This window comes from Bos javanicus, chromosome 9 (genome assembly GCF_032452875.1).
Source record: "Bos javanicus breed banteng chromosome 9, ARS-OSU_banteng_1.0, whole genome shotgun sequence".
Lineage (NCBI taxonomy): Eukaryota > Metazoa > Chordata > Mammalia > Artiodactyla > Bovidae > Bos > Bos javanicus.
Genome location: NC_083876.1, coordinates 14,722,605 through 14,742,597, shown reverse-complemented (window position 1 = coordinate 14,742,597; position 19,993 = coordinate 14,722,605). Strand labels below are relative to the sequence as shown.

The 19,993-nt window shown below is 41.1% G+C and overlaps 1 protein-coding gene across 3 annotated transcripts in view; it reads left to right on the top strand.

Annotated features, from left to right (window-relative positions):
• COL12A1 (collagen type XII alpha 1 chain) overlaps positions 1-12,095 on the top strand; it is a 114,796-nt gene extending 102,701 nt beyond the window's left edge. For 2 of the 3 annotated variants that reach the window (XM_061427226.1, XM_061427224.1), the window contains 8 exons: positions 51-104; positions 1,493-1,564; positions 5,439-5,474; positions 5,584-5,650; positions 6,752-6,940; positions 7,865-7,933; positions 8,721-8,891; positions 11,057-12,095. In XM_061427226.1, coding sequence (XP_061283210.1) covers positions 51-104; positions 1,493-1,564; positions 5,439-5,474; positions 5,584-5,650; positions 6,752-6,940; positions 7,865-7,933; positions 8,721-8,891; positions 11,057-11,217 — 819 coding nt within the window. In that variant the 3' untranslated portion in view covers positions 11,218-12,095. Of the gene's footprint in view, positions 1-50; positions 105-1,492; positions 1,565-5,438; positions 5,475-5,583; positions 5,651-6,751; positions 6,941-7,864; positions 7,934-8,720; positions 8,892-9,908 lie in introns of all 3 variants that reach the window. The other variant, XM_061427225.1, reaches the window with a different exon arrangement.
• Positions 12,096-19,993: the final 7,898 nt, after the last annotated feature.

The following is a 19,993-nucleotide window of genomic DNA, read 5'->3' as shown; positions in this document are numbered from 1 at the left end:
TGCTTGGTCATAATTTCACTAATCCACACGTAATTTCATTTTTACAATAGGGCTTTACTGGAAAAGATGGAGCAATGGGACCCAGGGGTCCCCCTGGACCACCGGTAAGAATGGAATGCGTGACACTCGTCTCCCTGTCCTGACCCCCTACCCCAACTCGCTAGGAAAAAACTCAGTAACCTGACCTTTGAGGCATGTTCCATTTGTGCTGTGGACCACACGGTTGAGGGACCTGCTTGTTTTTATTCTCCTAAAACAAAATCGGCTAGAAAAAACAGATGTGTTAAAATAGAGAGTCTTTCTGTTTAATGAAGTTATATTTGAAAAACAGAAAAATATCCCTAACTGGTTAGTGCTCTAGTTCCTTCCATGTGTACATTAAGTGGTGGGTTTTATGATCTTGCTGGTCATTTCCTGTTCTAGAATTATGAGTCTGTAGCTTATATTTGAATTTTAAGGATATTAATTACTGAACAGTTTTAAGTCATTCAGAGGATGTAATTCGTACTGAGTAGGTTTTCCAATTAAGATCTTTGGGAAAAATACTGAAGCCAATGACTCTGAAAGAAGTATCTGTATACTTGCCTCCGGGTGAGATTGCAATTACGTTGTTGGAGGTAATGGATGCTCTTCATGGCTTCTCGCTAGATATGAATGATTCATGTTTAATATATATGTTCTCAAGTAGAGTTGAAAATGTATAGTAAACTTTCATTTAAAGTATTTACTACAGAGATTAAAATGTATATGATTGATGAATAGAAGATTGTTTTACAGAAATCTGATGATTCCATTTTAAGGAAGTTTTAGCTTTAGAAGATAATGTATTGTCTAGCAATATTATAAACATTTTTACTAAAATATGGCTATGTGAAAGTCGCTCAGTCATGTCTGACTCTTTGCCACCCCACAGACTAAACTATGGCTAAAGTTTCTTAAAGTTGTGCTAAAAGGGAGAAATTCTTACGGTTTTGATGGGTTTGAGGGTGCTGATATGATAGAAGAGAATTACGCTTTATTTGAATGCACCAAAGAAAAAGTGAGTTTCTAGGCTGAGCTACGACTTCCTGGAGATGAACTCCACAACATGGTGCTCAGATACCTTCTCAATTTCTTCCCCAAACAAAATTTTCGTTCCTGTCTTTTGATGTGTTTTCTATTTTGATAACAGAAATAAATGAAAAGAAATTGCTTTCTGTAAATTCACTTAGTAGCCAATTTACTAGGATCCCAGTCTGTGAATGGTTAAACTGATTGAAAACAGGATATGTATATATTTTTCAAATGATCTCAAGTGTATTTTTCAACTATACACTCCATAAAGATTGAATATGAATTTTCGATATTTTTTTCCTCCATGTTATCTTAAATTTAATTTTATTCTTCCTTAATGTGCTGAAAGCTTTCAAAACCCTCTGTGCTTTGTTAGTTTACTTTACATGGGACTCCTCTTTCATGGTAACCTTTTGTTTTCTCTGCCTGTGTCTTGCAGGGAAGTCCAGGCTCTCCAGGAGTCACAGGACCAAGTGGGAAACCAGGAAAGCCCGGAGATCACGGCAGACCAGTAAGTGGATGGCTTGCATGCCTAGTCATTCCACTGTGAGTGATGAAGAGACTGCAAGACTGTGGCATATTTATGTTATCTCTGCTGTAATACTTTTGAAGCATTTGTTGAAACTATGCTAAACCCATGGATTTAACTCAGTACTAGTTCTAAAATTTTTCTCTCCAAGTTATAACATTCTGGGATGAAAATTGTGGTCATAGGGTTTCTTTAAAAGGAGAATGGGATTATGAGCCAAGACACATATTTCTGCACTGTATAAACACTCAGAGCTGGGTCAGCAGAATCATTCTTTTTATTTAGGAGTGGTATGCAGCTTAAGACAGAAAAACATGATGGTGCATGGCGCCCCCGTGGATGCTCTGCAAGTAACCCTTTGTGAACGTCCTGTGGCCTCTTCTATGGAGGATGCTAGAGCACTAGAGCACTAGCCCCAGAATTAAAAGAATTTATCTAATCCATTGTCTTACTTTTTTACACTGCCCTGCTCCAACTCATATCTAGTTTAACTTTCTTTTTATCAGATGTTTTGATTAAAATAATAGTTGAGCTGCTGCTGCTGCTAAGTCGCTTTAGTCGTGTCTGACTCTGTGCGACCCCATAGACGGCAGCCCACCAGGATCCCCCCGTCCCTGGGATTCTCCAGGCAGGAACACTGGAGTGGGTTGCCATTTCCCTCTCCAATGCATGAAAGTGAAAAGTGAAAGTGAAGTTGCTCAGTCGTGTCCAACTCTTAGCGACCCCATGGACTGCAGCCCACCAGGCTCCTCTGTCCATGGGATTTCCAGGCAAGAGTACTGGAGTGGGGTGCCATTACCTTCTCCAACAGTGGAGCTGGTATAATGCATATCTTCTATTTGCAAATTTAGAAATCCAAAACTGAATGCTTCCCAGGTGGCGCTAGTAGTAAAGACTCTGCCTGCCAATGCAAGAGACAGGAGTTTGATCCCTGGGTCGGGGAGATCCCTTACAGTAGGAAATGGCAATCCCTTCCAGTTTTATTGGCTGGAAAATTCTATGGACAGAGGAGCCTGGTAGGCTACAGTCCATGGGGTCGCAAAGAGTCAGGCATGACTGAGCGACTGAGCACATATTTGTAATGACTGTTGGGCTCCATATTCTTCCTTACAAGCTCTTCCCTATTTATGTCTACGAAGAATAAATTTATTTTAAGCAGTTTTTTGAGTAGAATTCTGAAATATAAAAATTTATTCAGAGATCATGAAGTCCGATATTAGTAATGACACACCTATCAGAGCTGTTCTCTGAATGGAACTTCTCTCAAGTATTGTCCAAGTTAAAAAAAAAAAAAGTATAAACCCAAGTATAAACCCAAGTTAAAAAAGTTTAAACTCCGGGAGTTGGTGATGGACAGGGAGGCCTGGTGTGCTGCTATTCATGGGGTCGCAAAGAGTCGGACACGACTGAGCGACTGAACTGAACTGAACTGAACTTAGGGTAGAATCTTTATGTGCCATGGTGCTCCTTCTACGTTTACATAAAATTAAGCAAGCAGCATAATGATGAAAGGCCTCCTGATATGCCTCATACTCTGTGTATACTCTAGCACGACTTTATTACTCTCTTTTCATTAATGAATCATGGCAGAAACTTCACAAGAGCGGTTAAAAGTGCATGGAACTTTTCAACCCATTCAGAATTCACAGAACTTTTCAACCCATTCAGAATTCTATTTCTTTTTATGATGACCAAAAATAGAGTTTAACATAAGAATATCACTGATGTAATTGATGGCTGCAGCTAGAAACCTGAAAGAAATTTCTACTTCCTTTACTTGAAATGAGATCTCAAGATACTGGCAATAAAGATGAGTTCTAAATGGTACATACTAGACCAATCTCAGAAAGGCAGTAAATTAAAACAAAACAAAACAACAAATGGGAACAAAGTAGCAGTTAAGGCAAAAAAGATTCGCTGAAATTTACAAAAGGCTCCAAGCTAAATAATGTTTCCATGGGAGTCCAGTACTTTTGGTAAGGGGAGAGTCAAGCTCCAGTTTTTCTTATAAGTACAATTTGGTGACATTTATCTGGATGTTATCTACCCCGTTTCCTTCCTTTAACCATCCTTTTAAGGTGGTAAGTTGCCCCTCCTTTTCTTCTGTTTTCTATTTGCGTTTAGTTTCTAAAATCAAAACTAGCAGTTGCATGTTATAAAGGTCTTAGCAGGGAACTTAGCTCAGTCACTGTTAACTTGTCATTAGCGCTTGTATGCAGAGTTGTCTTCCTGTTAACGTACAATACCTGATGTTGTATAGTGGATGTTTCCAAGAACTGCTGATGGAATATTTTTATTCCTTTACTCAACACCCTTTGGTTTGGTGCCTAACTGTGCTAGCTGGCATTCTAGGGTCTGGATAAAACCATAAATAGGGCGAAGTCCTTGCCCTCATGGAGATCCTAATGGGGGATATAGACCAAAAATGTAAATACATAATATAGTTTCTGGTGATGATGAGTGATATGAAAAAAAGAGACATGGAGTAAGGGGTTAGGGGCTCATTATGGTGGTGTGAACGGGCTATTTCAGATGCAGCGGTCAGGGAGCCTGTCCGAGCAGGTGCAGTGAGGCTGGGAGCATCTGTGGGAACATTATTTCAGGTGTGGGGAAAGATGAACAAAGGCTGAGGGAGGTGAGTGTGGCACGTGGGTGGAACAGCGGAGAGATCCGAGCACCTGAAGTGAAGGAAGTGAGGAGAGGTGACGTCAGTACCCGGGCAGAGGCCATCACGTGGTCTATCCAGCCCACACTTATTCTAAGTGTGATAAGAAGCCTTTGGAGCCAAGAGTGACATGGGCTGATTTTCCTCTTAGAAGTAACACTCTGGCTTCTCTGTGGAGAACAGACTTGAAAGGGGCAAAAATGGGAGAAAGGAAGACGAGTTGGATGGAAGTTGAGGAGTTGAGGCAAAAGTCTTGGAGACGGTAAGATGCAGTTTGGGATTTATCTGAACATTAGATTTGTCAGTGGTGTGGGTATTCCTTTCAGGGGGTAGCCTGGAGATACACAGAAAGACAAAAACATCTTCCACTAGAAGGAAGACTTTTTCCAAGATGTTCTCGTGGCCAGTGAGAGGCCTGACAGAACAGGAAAGGGGGCGGCAGAGGACGAGATGGTTGGATGGCATCACTGACTCAACGGACGTGAATTTGAGCAACCTCCGGGAGATACTGAAGGACAGGGTAGCCTGGTGTTCTGCAGTCCACGGGGTCGCAGAGACTTGGACACAACTTAGCAACTGAACAACAACAACAAATTCTGTAGTTCTGTTTGGATGTGGGACCACCATTTGGATTAAGTTCTTTAATAAGTGAGGCATGTAGCCCTTTCATATTCAGTGCACAAAATCACTAGAAGAAGTTGTTTAGTTAGAGATGCATGTTTAGTTAGGGAATTGATGGAAGGTCTTATTATTACAAGGTCTGGGTTCTTACTAGAACTGAACCAAGATTAACCTACAATAGCCAGTTGAGCTCCCCAGCCATCGTGACATGAAAAAAGGGTAGAATGGTAGCAAGGGCAATGTGACATGTATTTCAGTTCCAGATCTCTATTGTGACTGGGCATCATAAAATGCAGATGCAATACATAACTTCTGAACATGATCATAAAATTCACATCCCAGCACTATTTTGGAGGACATGTGCTTCTGAGAGGGGAGAGAGAGAGAGAGGGAGACAGATTAGATTCCTTTTTACAGACAAGCAAAAAGTGAGTAACTTCAATGTGAACACGATGTGTGATTTTGCTACTTTGTTGGAAAGTAGACCTTGCTGTCTTTCATCATGTCCATTCATAAGTCATTTTAGACCGTGTTTGTCAGTTTGTAATATTTGAAATTCCTCTATTTCAGGGTCCATCAGGACTGAAAGGAGAGAAAGGCGACAGAGTATGTATTTCTTAAAATTTGACTTACAAGTTTATTTTGTGTGTTAAACATTGAACTCTGGAACTATGAAAATAATATGCTGATCGTACTTGCTGATTTAATTCACTAGGGAGACATCGCTTCCCAGAACATGATGCGAGCAGTTGCAAGACAAGTCTGTGAACAATTGATAAGTGGTAAAATTTCTTTTCCTTTGAATATATGAGTGTTTAAGTTAATTGCAGGAAAATGCAGAGTATTTTCTAAGATACATACTTTCTAAGATAAATGTTTCTATTTCATTTTCACAACCTCTTTTTATACATTGTCAGATTTGTATCCTGTTAGATAAAGCTGATGATATTTTAATGATTGTCATCAAGATAAAACAGTAACCCAAGGTAAAATCATAGCCAGTTATCCTTATATTCAGTCTGATACAAAATCACATTTTAAAAGGACCTTTCAGTTTCAGCATTAGTATTTTTTACTGGGTTTCCATTGAAGCAGCAATCATTGCATCTTTTAAGTTATGACGTTTGAGTTTTACTAACTCTTAAGGAAGGAGGACCGTGGACCGTGGAGATTAATTTGATCCTGAAAAGTCCATGTTGATGGGGAACTTTTTATTGCCTCCTTTTGATTCACGGACTCTTTCTCCTTATTCGATGAAATTTATTAAGTGATAAGGCCCAGTGCCTGCAAACTGAGTGTGACCTCCAACTCAAGGCCCCCTTTTCAGAAGTTTTAGGCCAGCTTTCTCCCAGGGCGGTTCCGAGGAGCACCTGCTTTAGAATCACTGATGCTGCGTGTGAGAAATGAGTTCCTTGGTCACCCTAAATCTGGTGAATCACTCTTTGGAGATGAGACCCAGAAATTTGTAGTGTTTGAAATAACTCACAGGTGATTTCAGTTTACACTAAAGCCTGATTATCACTGCTGTAGGCACACACACACAAATGCTGTCACTTATTAATTTTAAAAAAGGTTCTCTTTTGAGTGACATCATCGGGCAAAACCTTGGGGCTTCATATCAGACCCACGTTAAACTTTCACAAGTCTTTTATGTTTAGAGTAATGCTGATGGCTTACTAGACAGTTTTTGGTGTTCTTATCAGGGATCATTTTGTCTGGGATGACTGGAGTGTTTTATTTTAGGGTTGGGATTCTAATTAAAATGTTTGCCGGAGCGGGCAGGAACAGAGATGAATGTCACTAAGTACTAAGAGAAATCTGTTTCATGTCCTCATCCCCTCCTTTCTGGGTTTCTGACTAATAAGTCTTATTTTAATTTTTAGGTCAGATGAACAGATTCAATCAGATGCTGAACCAGATTCCAAATGATTACCACTCTAGTCGCAACCAGCCAGGCCCTCCAGGCCCCCCAGGCCCCCCCGGCAGCGCAGGAGCCAGAGGAGAACCAGGACCTGGGGGGCGGCCCGGCTTCCCAGGCACACCAGGGATGCAGGGGCCCCAGGGGGAACGAGGTAGGCAACAAGGAAGGAATCTGGAAGTGTAGAAGCTGGGTCGAAAAGCGCGTGGAAGGCTGAGCTTGGCAATCAACGCTGGTCTTGTTTGGACAGCCCCAGAAGAGTCACGCATCCCTGAACCTGTTTTTCTTTCTAGGCAGCTTCAGGCTATAGAGATCCTTATCTTAGAACACAGGAAGATTTTGTCAGGAGATCTCGGTCAAGACAATGCCGTTTTCTGATTGTTGTTGTTAGCGAGCAAAATTGTTTCTTGGCAAAGGGAATCAGGCGCTAAAACCTTATTAATTGTTTTGACTGGCAAGAGCTGGGCAGCAACTGAATGTAAGCAGCCTTACGATTTTAGATCCAAATTCTTCTGGTTCCTTTATTCAGGGTCTGGAACTGGTCTTATGTGTTTATTTGGCTTTAATTTCATGGTAGATAAGTATAATTGAAGGAGAAGAAGAAAAACAAGATTATCTGATTCCAGATGTTTCAGCATGCTGGGGACTGACTTTGTGAAAGTAGTGGTTAACAATTTGGGGAAAACCTAGATGTTTCTATAATTCTGATGGTTTAGCTGCCATCCTCATAGGGTTACTGAAGCTAAGGTACCTTTGAGATGCCTTCAGTGGGTTCTAATTCTTTATTCAAGATTTCTGTTCTTAATTACTGTTTCTAAAATAATATATTCGACATATTTGTTTTCTTCAAATAATTTTTCCCCTGAGTTGTAGCCAGATTTGTCTCTTGGCCATGAATCTGGAATTACCCAAATGTCTAGAAAGAATTTTGGCTTAAAAAGTGGACTTCTGTGAAAAATTGGGTTCTGCTTTTACTAAGGGAAATGAATTACTTGAATCAAATATTATCGTTCCAATGAAACCTACATTTTTCCCAGATAATTTTCCCTCTGTGTTTTACCATTTTGTCCTTGCTTAGGTTTGCCGGGAGAGAAAGGTGAAAGGGGTATTGGATCTCCAGGACCTCGAGGGCTGCCTGGCCCCCCAGGTAGGTTTTGCTGGTACATCAAACAAGAGAACATGTAAGGACTGAGAGAGCACACAACCCTCCTCAGAGGCACAAACTCATCCTGTGAGCTTCAGGCAGGCTGAGCATCATGGTATATATTTGAGCAAGAAGTTCCTCTTGATCCTGCTCATTTTTATGTTTTGTTAAAAAAAAAAAAGTTTCAGCACATTCTATTTAAGATTTACTGTAACTTTAATACATTAGGGTCTGAGTTTTAGTGACAGAGGGATGCTGTTTTCTTTTTATGGGATTCCTATTTTGTTTTTTTCCTACTTGTTTTGTTTGGCCTCACAGCTGTTAAGGATGGTGTCATTTCCTGTTCCTTCCGCTGTTCTTCAAGATGCTAATAGACTATTAGACTATTGCTAATGGACTGAGGAAATATATCCTCGTTGGAAATCCTGACACATCCCAAGATTTCATTCACAGGCTTTTTATTGATGTTTTGGAAGGAAAGAATAGTTGTTCTATGCATTTTGTTTACTAGATTGAGAATGAATTGTTTTCTTCACTATAAGGTCCATGAGACCCTTGCAACCATGGTCAGCCCTGGAGGTTAAATCTTTACATTTGTGTTAACCAGGAGTAGGTATCAGTAGATTCAGAAATAACATTGCTTCATACTGGTGATTTCTAAGGAAATATTTTCTTACTATATGCTAGAGAATCAGCTGGTCTTGAAGTAGTGGAGGTGCCAAAGTATTGCTGACTGCCTTAGGAGACACATTTAACAAGAGGGGCAATACTTGTCTTAAACCCACAACAGGTCCACAAGGAGAATCGAGGACGGGTCCACCAGGGTCCACAGGTTCCAGAGGTCCTCCAGGTCCCCCTGGTCGTCCTGGAAACTCAGGTATCCGAGGCCCCCCGGGTCCTCCTGGATACTGTGACTCATCCCAGTGTGCCAGCATCCCATACAATGGACAAGGCTATCCAGGTATGTTGTTGCCATTATAAGGACCCAAATTCAACTGAATTAAAAAAACCTGTATGGAAATAAAGTTCCCTAGGATTGAAGGAAAGTTGATTTTAGGATTTCTTGAAGATAGAACCTCTTTCAGTTGTGTGTTTTGATTATATAGTAATAGTCTCTCTCAAAAGAATCAATGTTAATTTTAATGACATTATTTCACTGATAGAAGTTGAATATTTTCTCCTTCTTTCTATACTTCTGCATTTATCAAATCACAACATAAACTTTTCTGTTTCTCCTGATAGTTCAAAGAATGTTATTGAATTTTTTTTTTTTTTTTGCCTAAAAAAAAACTGTAGAATGCTAAGAATATATACAAAATTTGTTTTGGGAATCTAATGTGTAGGCAGACTATTTGATAACATAGTGGAGGCAACTGAAAATATTTCACTATTTCGCTTTGTCCATGAAATTAGTACTTTATAAACTCTGGAACCTAATTTTTCAAGAGTTGGTCACGAAATTCTAATATTTGACAATTTGACAATTACAGGAGGCAGAAGTCTCTTAAGCCTGAATTCGGGGACTATGGGGACAGAGGCAGTATGCTGATTTAGAGATTAAAAAATTAATGCTGTGGGCAGTGGTCAGCAGTGACCTTTTTCATCAGTGCACCCTCAAGCATCTTGCAAGTTTTAAAAATGATATGCTGTTTGATATGGTTGGCTACTAGCAAGTACTGCATGAGTAGTTGAATATCTAAATATCTATATATCTATATATTTATGTGCATACTTACATATGACCAAAAAGAATCATGAATCTTAAGTTTCTTATGCAAACCATTCACAAAATTGCAATTTCATTCTTTATCAAAGAAATTTTAATTACCTCTGCCTTCTGGTATGTATGAGTAACTTGAAATATATGGATATATACATATATAATTTAACCATTACATACTTAAATGAATGTGTATAGATATTTTTTTTTTGCATAGTAATTCAACTTTTAAAAACTATCATCTTTGACCTGTTTCAGGTTCCGGCTAACAAATTTTCTAAGTCGCCAGTGCTGCTTACAGTTTGAATACATGAAAATCCTGTTTCTGAGATGTTTGCGCACGTGCTTATTAGAAAATGAGTCTGTATGGAAATCTCACCACAGATCTGGTTAACGAACCGGGTGGACATCATAAAGGAGGGTGGAGACTCTTTATACTAACTTGAATGAGACAAAAGCAGTGGTGTTAGTTTATAAGCCTGATGCATTTCAGTAATAATGTAGAAAAATATTATTTAAAAAAAAAGTTCAAACACAGCTCATGAGGCGCCTCGGTTGTGAAAGAGGCGCATAATAAAACTACTAACCGCGGAGATGATGCCATTTCGGGAAAAACAATTAACCTGGTTAAAGAGAAGTACCTTATGTAAATAATAAACTAATTATGGCTTGTAAATGATTTGTATGTGATACTGTCCACTAAAATCACTTAACAATTCTACAATCAGCTTCTGCCTGCCGCTTGCTCTCTGCCAGAATAACATCGAATTAGAATCTCCTCATCTCTTGCTTGTTAGCGATGTCTGATTACCTTATGTACATGTACTCTCATTTGGGTTTTTGTAATCATCCTTTTCAAACCAAAATTTTAGAATCCCTTTTTTTTCTTCCTGTTTTGCTGTCGTCACGGGTGGTCCTCACCCACCAGTTGTAACTCAGGCTGTGGGCCAGACAGCCACAGAAAACGTCGTGTACTGTATATTACTTGGTGATAATTGATTTTCACCTCCAGAGTTCAGTTTTAAGGAGCTAATATAACTTCCCCATCACTTGCTCATCTTTCCCAGTGGTTCTCTGAACTGAGGAATTCGAAGTCATGAAGTTACTTGGGGATTTGCAAAAAAATCCTACCTGGGTTGGTTGACAGTTTTCTTTGGCCCAGTCGCTGACCCTTTCCAGGTGTTTGTGCAATGATTGTATTTACTGCTGGACCTCTGAAGGTTACAAACAAGTGCCATTTCAGATCACCAAATTCTCTTTGCAAATGGAATCAGAACGTTGTAATTTCTCTGCCTTTATAGTCATGAGATTAAGACTGAAGTGCAGTCCCCTCGGGTGATGGTTTAGCTTTTGGTGTGTGTGTATTCTTCCAAATCATGCCATAACTGTAATGTTGAATCGGACAGAGCCCTACGTGCCCGAGGGCGGGCACGAGCCCTTCATCGTGCCGGTGGAGCCCGAGCGGACAGCGGACGAGTACGAGGACTACGGCGCCGACGAGCCCGCAGGCGAGCATCCTCCCCACGCGCGCTGGCGGCGCGCCCTGCCCCACCGCCCCCGGCAGTGACCCTGACCCCGCGCGCTTGCGCAGCGCGGCCGGGCTGCGGGGAGGTGTTCGGATTCCCATTTACAGGTCAGACGGAGCAGTGGACGTCTTACCTGCCACGTTTCTTCCGGCGTTGCTTCATCGGAGAGTACCCTTTTTGACTGTTAGCGAACCTTGTTCCTGCAGGAAGCCTAGCTCGCTGCCCGCGCAGTCTGTAGAAGTCTTTTACCTTTGCCCTTGAAGTTGCTTGCAAGATCCTTTGTTCACAAAAGCTGCGGGGAGAGAACGTGCCTTGTGCCTTAATTAGGTAGCTCAGCAGGCAGCCTCAGTGAAACTCTTAAGCAGTTAAGTCCTGGAACCCAGAGCGATGGTGTATTTCGAGAAGGCAGTTTATCTTTTCCAATACTTAGCTACAATTCAGTTACACACCCATCCAAGCAGTTTCCCTCGTAAAACCAAAAAAGAGGGAAAAGTCACTCCATTGCAACTGTTTATCTTCCTCTTCTATTCTCTGTCGTACATTAGGGCATAGAATGCTCTTATACATCTCTTTTTAAAAACCACAAACCTTAAGCCATGTAGCTGAAGTTGTATCAACTGGACACAGTTCCATATTGCCTTAAACCTCCTTGTTTTAGACACGCTAACATTTATGCCAAATTGCAGATTATTCTGCAGAGATGGAATTGCATGTTTGTGTTGTATATTTAGTATGAACTTTTTTTTTTCCAGAACATAATGTTTCTTAGTTATCAAAAGCAGTTGGAAAATGTTTGCAAGACTATGAACATAGAATTGCTGCTTTTATATTTTAACTGCAGATTGTGAATTTCACTGCCTTATATTATTTATTTCTGAAACAAAAGAGGCATTTTTCAATAAAACTACTGAAAATTTGACATGGTATGTTTTTTCTTTAATGTCCTTTGGGATTATTCAGGCCATTGTTACAACAAACAAGTTCATATCCTTGGATACGGTTACAAAGCTTGTTACTATTAAATTATGGTAAATAATGTTAGATTTTTAATGATATGGTGAAGTCATAGAAAGTAGTGAGAGAGCCTTTAAAGGCCCAGTAGATTCCAAAGGCTTTATTAGGAATGTAGAGGATATGTGGGTTGGTGGAAAAACAACTAAGTATCCTAGGAGACCCCAAACAACCAAACAACCTTTAACAAGTCACATGATTTCACATGCACTTAACTCACTCTCCTATACCATACTTTACCCAGTAGCATGTTTAACTACAAAAAGAGTAATTCCTTAGTGATACCTTCTTTTGCATATTTTATGAATACAATAACATCATTTTAAATACCAAAGAAAACAATGTTCATTTGAAAGAACCAACATCAAAGAGAGAAGTATTGAAAGAAAATTTTCCACAGAGTAAAACATAAGATTTAAATACTTCCTGGACACTAAGATCAAAAAGACTAGATAGATGATTGTATTGTTTGATTAGAAGGTTTTAAGTAGGTCGCCAAATTCATGGTATTCACCTGTAATTTCCGATACATACATTTTAAAGTTGAAGGAGACCCCTGAGACCATCCCAGTCCCAAGTCTTCACTTTAAGTGGGAAGAATCAGACTCACTTCATCAGTATCAGATCAAACCCTGTTCTCCTATATTGCAGGCAGTCTCCTGCATTGCAGGTGGATTCTTTACTGACTGAACCACCAGGGAAGCCCTAAAATCCTAAGATACCTCCTCATAAATCTGATTATCCTCCATTGTTCCCATCAACCGCCAGTTTCTGAGGCTAGAATTTTGAGTGATTGTAAACTTTTTTCTCCTTTCACTTTTCACATCCAATTCATCAAGTCTAACTGACTGAGCTCCTACATACATATCTTAATCACCCCATTGTTACTACTCAATTTTAGACCCTTGGGATCTCTTACCAGGAGTGTAATCGCAGTCTCTTAAATGGTCTTTTTTTCCTGTAGCCTTTGTCGACTTAAAAAAATGTACAATGTGAGAATTGTGAAAAGCGAAAGTGAAATTTGCTCAGTCTGTGGAATTCTCCAGGCCAGAATACTGGAGTGGGTAGATGGATGGCAGGCATGAATCCCACATGGCAGGCGGATTCTTTACCTGCTGAGCCACAAGGGAAGCCCAAGAATACTGGAGTGGGTCGCCTATCCCTCCTTCAGGGGATCTTCCTGATCCAGGAATTGAACCGGGGTCTCCTGCATTGCAGGCAGATTGTTTACCAACTGAACTATCAGGGAAGGTGAGTTAAGCTTTATCTGGGGCAAAATGAGCCCTACTGAGAGCACCTCAGGTCTGAGAACCTGCTCCAGAGAGGCAGGAGGGAAGAACTCAGTTATATGTGATTTTGATAAAGGGGGAGTCTATGCAATCAAGTACATATTTTCCCACAAGGATTCTGCTAGTCTTGTGAGCTTTCTTCTAGTCGTGAGGAACAGTCATCACCAGGAAGGGTTTTAGTGCTTTTCTAGATATAAAGAGATACAATAATTGAGCTCAAATATCGGCTTCTGAATATATCTGACTATCTGAGGACCTGTTCTGCCAGCCCGCACCTCCTCCTGCCCTAAACAGAGTTGCCTCATATCTGCTCTCCACCCTGAACTCCCTCAGGGGGCGTTGAAGGTCAGTAGCTGCAGCAGCATTTGTGATTCCGTCATCCTAGAGGTAAAATGACAAGTGCCAATTTGTAGTTGACAGGTGCCAGCCTGATGCGTCACGAGATCTGGATTCCATTGGTATGACCGTTTAGCAGCTGTTTTTGCGCCTTTACCTTGGAGCCCTCAAAGTACACAGGCCAGTGTGATTTATCTAGAATGCACACCTGACCTTGTCACGTCCTTTGCTCAACCCTCTTCAAGTGGTTTACCGATGTCTCTGCAAATCAGGGTGCCACCCTGGCACCTCCTGGCTTGACCTTGCAGATACCTATGAGAGAGTATATGCCTCTGAGAGTTGGTGGGTGGAGACGTGTCCTCCTCACTCCTCAGCACTGTTTCCAGGCCAACAGTCCTTCCTTCTGTAAAATTCCTTTATCCTTTGGGGCTCATACTCAGCTTCCCATAACTGTCATGTATTTTCCTTGTGTTCAGTTCAGTCCAGTCACTCAGTCGTGTCCGACTCTTTGCTCATGACCCCATGAGCTGCAGTATGCCAGGCCTCCCTGTCCAACATCAACTCCCAGAGCCCACCCAAACTCATGTCCATTGAGTCGGTGATGCCATCCAACCATCTCATCCTCTTGTCCCCTCTCCTCCTGCCCTCAATCTTTCCCAGCATCAGGGTCTTTTCAAATGAGTCAGTTCTTCCCATCAAGTGGCCAAAGTATTGGAGTTTTAGCTTTAATATCAGACCTTCCAATGAACACCCAGGACTGATCTCCTTTAGGATGGACTGGTTGGATCTCCTTGTAGTCCAAGGGACTCTCAAGAGTCTTCACCAACACCATGGTTCAAAAACATCAATTCTTCAGCGCTCAGCTTGCTTTATAGTCCAACTCTCACATCTATACATGACCACTGTAAAAACCATACCCTAGACTAGACGGACCTTTGTTGACAAAGTGATGTCTCTGCTTTTTAATATACTATCTAGGTTGGTCATAACTTTCCTTCCAAGGAGTTAAGCATCTTTTAATTTCATGGCTGCAGTCACCATCTGCAGTGATTTTAGAGCCCCCAAAAATAAAGTCTCTTGCTGTTTCCACTGTTTTCCCATCTATTTCCCATGAAGTGATGGGACCAGATGCCATGATCTTAGTTTTCTGAATGTTGAGCTTTAAGCCAGTTTTTTCACTCTCCTCTTTCACTTTCATCAAGAGGCTCTTTAGTTGCTCTTCACTTTCTGCCATAAGGATGGTGTCATCTGCATATCTGAGGTTATTGGTATTTCTCCCGGCAATCTTGATTCCAGCTTGTGCTTCCTCCACCCCAATCAGGAGGAGCTTTAGTAGAGGGCCATCAGTGTTTTTACCCCCTTCAGCGTCTGCCATCTTCTGGGTGTCTTAAGCATCCATGTTTGATGACAAATATAACATTATCTCAGCTATTTGACCTTTTCATCTTCATGATCATTTTCTTTTAATCTCAGCTGCTCGGTCTCTTGAAGTTCTTGGACTTGAATCAAACTGCCACTACTTTGAAATCATTGATTTAGACAGGCCACTCTTCTTCAGTTTCCAGCTCACCTACTCAAGTACCCCCACTGGGGCTCTTTTCAGCTTCATCATGACACTCAGTTCTGTGAAGCTTCTATGATCTTCCATCCATCAGCACCTCCTCATCTTCACTCTCTTCTTTATACACTTTAGATTTCATGTCTTGGTAACATACCCAGTTTAATGAACTGCCTAAACTCCAAGTTTACTTTCCTTTATTTTTCAGTTATGTTCTGTTGGATATTATTTTCCTGTCCCTTCACATACCTTATACAAACCCATTGCTTTCAGATTATTTCAAGCATGAATACTTGATATAATGCATGAATAAGCATGAATACCCCAGTCCAGTCCAGTGTAATTTAATCCACTTGAAAACATTAATCTGAAATCTAATTTAGTATTCCTTTTCCTTTATAACTTGAAGTCAGAACTTAGGACTTGGACTGTAGAGACAGTATGTCAGTGCTTTCACTCAGCTTCTTCAGAGTTCAGCTAGGGGATGAGAACTAGAGAAAAAGGAGGTTAATATTGTCCCCACTTATTGTGTCTACTAGAATCCTGTCTTGAATGTCAATGCTCACTGCATGATGGTGCCCAAATGCTACTCCTCTTACTGGGGACCTGTGTTTGCCCTTCAGAGGAGCCTTCTGGGTCTCTGTCCACTACCAGTTATCTCTAGAATGATCACTCCCAACCCCCTCTCAGCCTTTTGTCTCTATGGAATATTTTACAGTTACTTGTTTCTCAGATTCTCTCCCCAGACCTGAAGTCTTATTAGGGGGGATTCTAGTAAGATGGCTCAAGTCTGGGTACCCATGTGACCACAGGAGACTCAGGCTTCCTTGTCAAGCCAAATGAAAAATGGAAGTCTCCTCCCACAAATACGACATCTTGTTTCCTTGCTGTCTCCCATGCCTTTCCCCCCATTCAAGCACGTAGGCATGTAAGTTAGGTCAGCAAGTCAACTGTGTAGTACATAACCACCAATGGAATAACATGTGCTTCTTGAAGACACACCTCAGTCTCTATGAACTGTTTTCTTAGCGCTTTGGGTGAAGGTTTGAAGCACTCTTTCTATAATAGAAAGTAAAAGCCCCAACTCTCTGCCCTACACCAATGTTCCCCTGCTTCCATGGATTCTTCTTGATTCTTTTGCAAATGTAGACTGCTTGGGTGTGATGGAGTCACAGTTTGGATGGCAGAGCCAGTTTGATAAATTCTTGGAGGTCCCAATGGAATATGCTTTATGACTCTCTCTAGACCATGAGTGGTACTTAATGGTTATTTTTATCTTTATGACCATTTGTCAACTTCTGAGTCAAAAGGAAAAGTGCTATTTAATAGCCCAATTTTCCAGATGAGCCAAACTCCCTTACTCCTTTATTCTTCTGTCATACCTATATATTAAAACCTTAACTCCAGATTATCCCAACTGCTTGGATCACCATGACTATACCCAGGGTACTTAGCACAGTAGGGCAAAATCAGCCTTTGGGGCAGATGGTCAAGTCTGTAAATTCATTATGACCAACCTCAACTTGCCTGACAACAGAGTAATTTGACCAGCCATATTCTCGATTCTTTTCAAAAATTTCCAGATTCCAACTCTGTACCTCATCCTGTTCACATGATTTCTTGTTACTTCTTATAGAAACAGCTATTTCATACTGAAATGAGAAGCCAGACTAGAACCTCACTTTTCTAGCACCAAGGTTACAAAATCACTTGCATCTGGACTCACCCTTTTCTCCTGTTTCAACAAAAGGAACACCTCTATCTACTTTTTGAACTCTGAATCCCTTTTTATTACTTCCACAGATTTAGATTAAGCAACTAGTCAGCAGTAGGTACTGTTAGAAATGGTGCTGGGATTCTATAGTGACTATAAGAAAGAATGGGCAAAGTCCTTCCCCTCATGGGGCTCATATTTTTTTTGAGTGAGATTTTGTATATGCTTTACTTATTAGTGTTACCTAATAAAGTAAAGCATAACAGTTAGAGGATGATAAGTGCTCTGGAGGAAGGTAGAGCAGGGCTAAAGGATAGATACTGCTGGGTGTAGGTTCTGGTTTAGGTAGGGTGGTAGAATATGCTTCTTTGAACAGGGACCTGAATGAAGGTGCCTGAAAGCATGGAACTGAAATCTGACTGATAATTGTACAATCTGGATGCTTTCATAATTATATAGATTACCAGGCATATTCCTAGAGCTGTAGCGCTTGACTTCTGCCTACCCACCTGGGGAATTTAAAAAAAAATCTTCATATTTGAATACCACCCTCATAAATTCTGATTAATTGGACTAGGGTGAGGTCTGATGATAAGGATTTTTTAAAGTCCCCAGGTAATTAAGAAGTATAGCTAAAGAGTCTAACAAGACCTAGAGATTCTGATCCTGCATGTTGGAGATGGAGGCTTAAGAACATGTATAATTTAAATATATTCTTCAGGTGAGTCATATGATAGGAATGGGAAAATTTTACACTCTCTTTGATTTTGGATATAATTTTTATTCCAAAACTGTATTTCTAGCCCAGACTTTGCTTCTGATCCTCAAGGCATGTGTATCCCACTGCCTTGATATGTCTCTTATTGGACATTTTACAAACATTTCAAATTTATTATGCATGAAGTGAAATCCCTCACTCTCTTTTTCACACCGTCTTCTTTCTGCAAGTTTCTTGCTTTGGCGAGTGGCTCCACCATCCTCTCAGTTGCTTAGCCTGCAACCAGGGACTGACATGATTTCTCTTTCTCTAACCTCCTTTGGCTTCTTTCTGTTTCCTAAGCATCTTTCAGCTGCTCACCTCCCTGTAACCCCACTGTCATTCTCTTCCCGTGGGCCCCGGGGTCTTGTCTGGATTCCTCTGAAGTCTTCCACCTGCTCTCTTTCCATTCATTCCACTTTTCTCCCTTCAGTCCACTTTTCTCACAGCTTAACAGCCAAAATGATTGTGAAGAATGCAAATCTGGTCATATCATGGCATTTCTTAAATTTTTGGTGGTATCGAGTTTGGATACCTTATCAAGACTTAGGTGCCAAGGATCTGGGCTCTTCCTACTTTTGCCATCATGATACCTCGTTTATCTCAATTGATTTTCCCCAACTACACTGAACTTCCTGCTCTATCCCTTCTTAATCATGAGCCTTCATGGGAGCTATTTCCTTTATCTGGAGCCTGCTCTCTTGATTTTGTCACGTCTTATTTATCCTTTAATTTGATGTTGAAATAATCACTTCCTTTCAGACACCTCTTTGTCACTTTCAAAGTTCAAGATCCTTACAGTGTGCATTAATACCGTTTATGTTCCCTTTGATGTGTGTGTATGTCAGTCGCTACAGTGTATGACTGTAGCTCATCAGGCTCCTCTCTCCATGGAATTCTCCAGGCAAGAATACTGGAGTGGGTTGCCGTTCCCTTCTCCAGGGGGTCTCCCTGACCCAGGGCTCAAACCCAGGTCTCCTGCATTGAGGGAAGATTCTTTACCGACTGAGCCACGTGGGAAGACTATCATACCAGTAATTTCTTACCCAATTTGCCTCTCCCACTGGACGGTAGTGATGGTTTAGTAGCTAAGTCATACCCCATGGACTGTAGCCCACCAGGTTTCTCTGTCCAAGGGATTTCCTGGGCGAAAATACTGGAGTGGTTTGCCATTTCTTTCTTCAGAGGATGTTTCTGACCCAGGGGTTGAACCTGGGTTCTCTTGCATGGCAGGCAGATTCTTTTCTACTGAACCAGGGAAGCCCCTCCCACTGGATAGCATGTTTATATAAGAGCAGGAACAATGTTTATTTTGTTCACTCTTATGTTTCCAGCAGCCATCAGAGTACTGGTATTTAGGGGGTGTTTAATGAATAATATCAGGTGGAACGAACTCTCTTCCTTTATACACCAGATTTTATTTGAAACATCAAAGTACTATATGAAGATTGAACAATGCACCTGTAACTGAACTTCATGTCTACCTTGTTGCAGAGCCAGGACAGATGGCACTGCTGTCTTTTTGTTTGTTTTTCCCTCTGTAAGAGCCACAAGTGACAGGAAGCCTTGATTACTCCTACTTTGAGCTATTACACAGTTGTGTTAGAACACCATCGTTGGAGAAGGTCATCGACAGACATGACTGCCAGTTGATCCTCCACCGGATCTGGGCAACTAGGATGGAGGTTCCTCACTCCATCCTCCATCTGTGGAATATATCCTTCACCCACCATTCTCACAGTAGGAGCTATTTTCAAGGATGCAGCTTTGAGAGAGTGAGGTGGTGTTGAAACCATCTGGACTGAATATAAGTCTGTACCCAGTTAAGGCCTCATATAAACCCTTATGATTCTGGTAGGTGGATGTGGAGACCTTCTGGTCTTGGGCCCACCCGCGACAAACCTTGTAAGTCAGTCCCTTTACTTATTAAACCTGCTCCCCCAGTCTGGAGCACTCTGCCTCTATCTTTTGTCTCCTCTTGCCATCTGTGTACGGGGGCTAGTGTCAACTTTCACCTGGGAAGCTCCTGAGCTTTCAAATCAACCCTTGTATCTGTGGATTCAAGGCACTGTGAGCAATGAAGGGAAGATAATTGGCTAGACTTTAGGAAACATTTCGGGTTAGAATCATACCTGGAAAATCAGATAAAGAC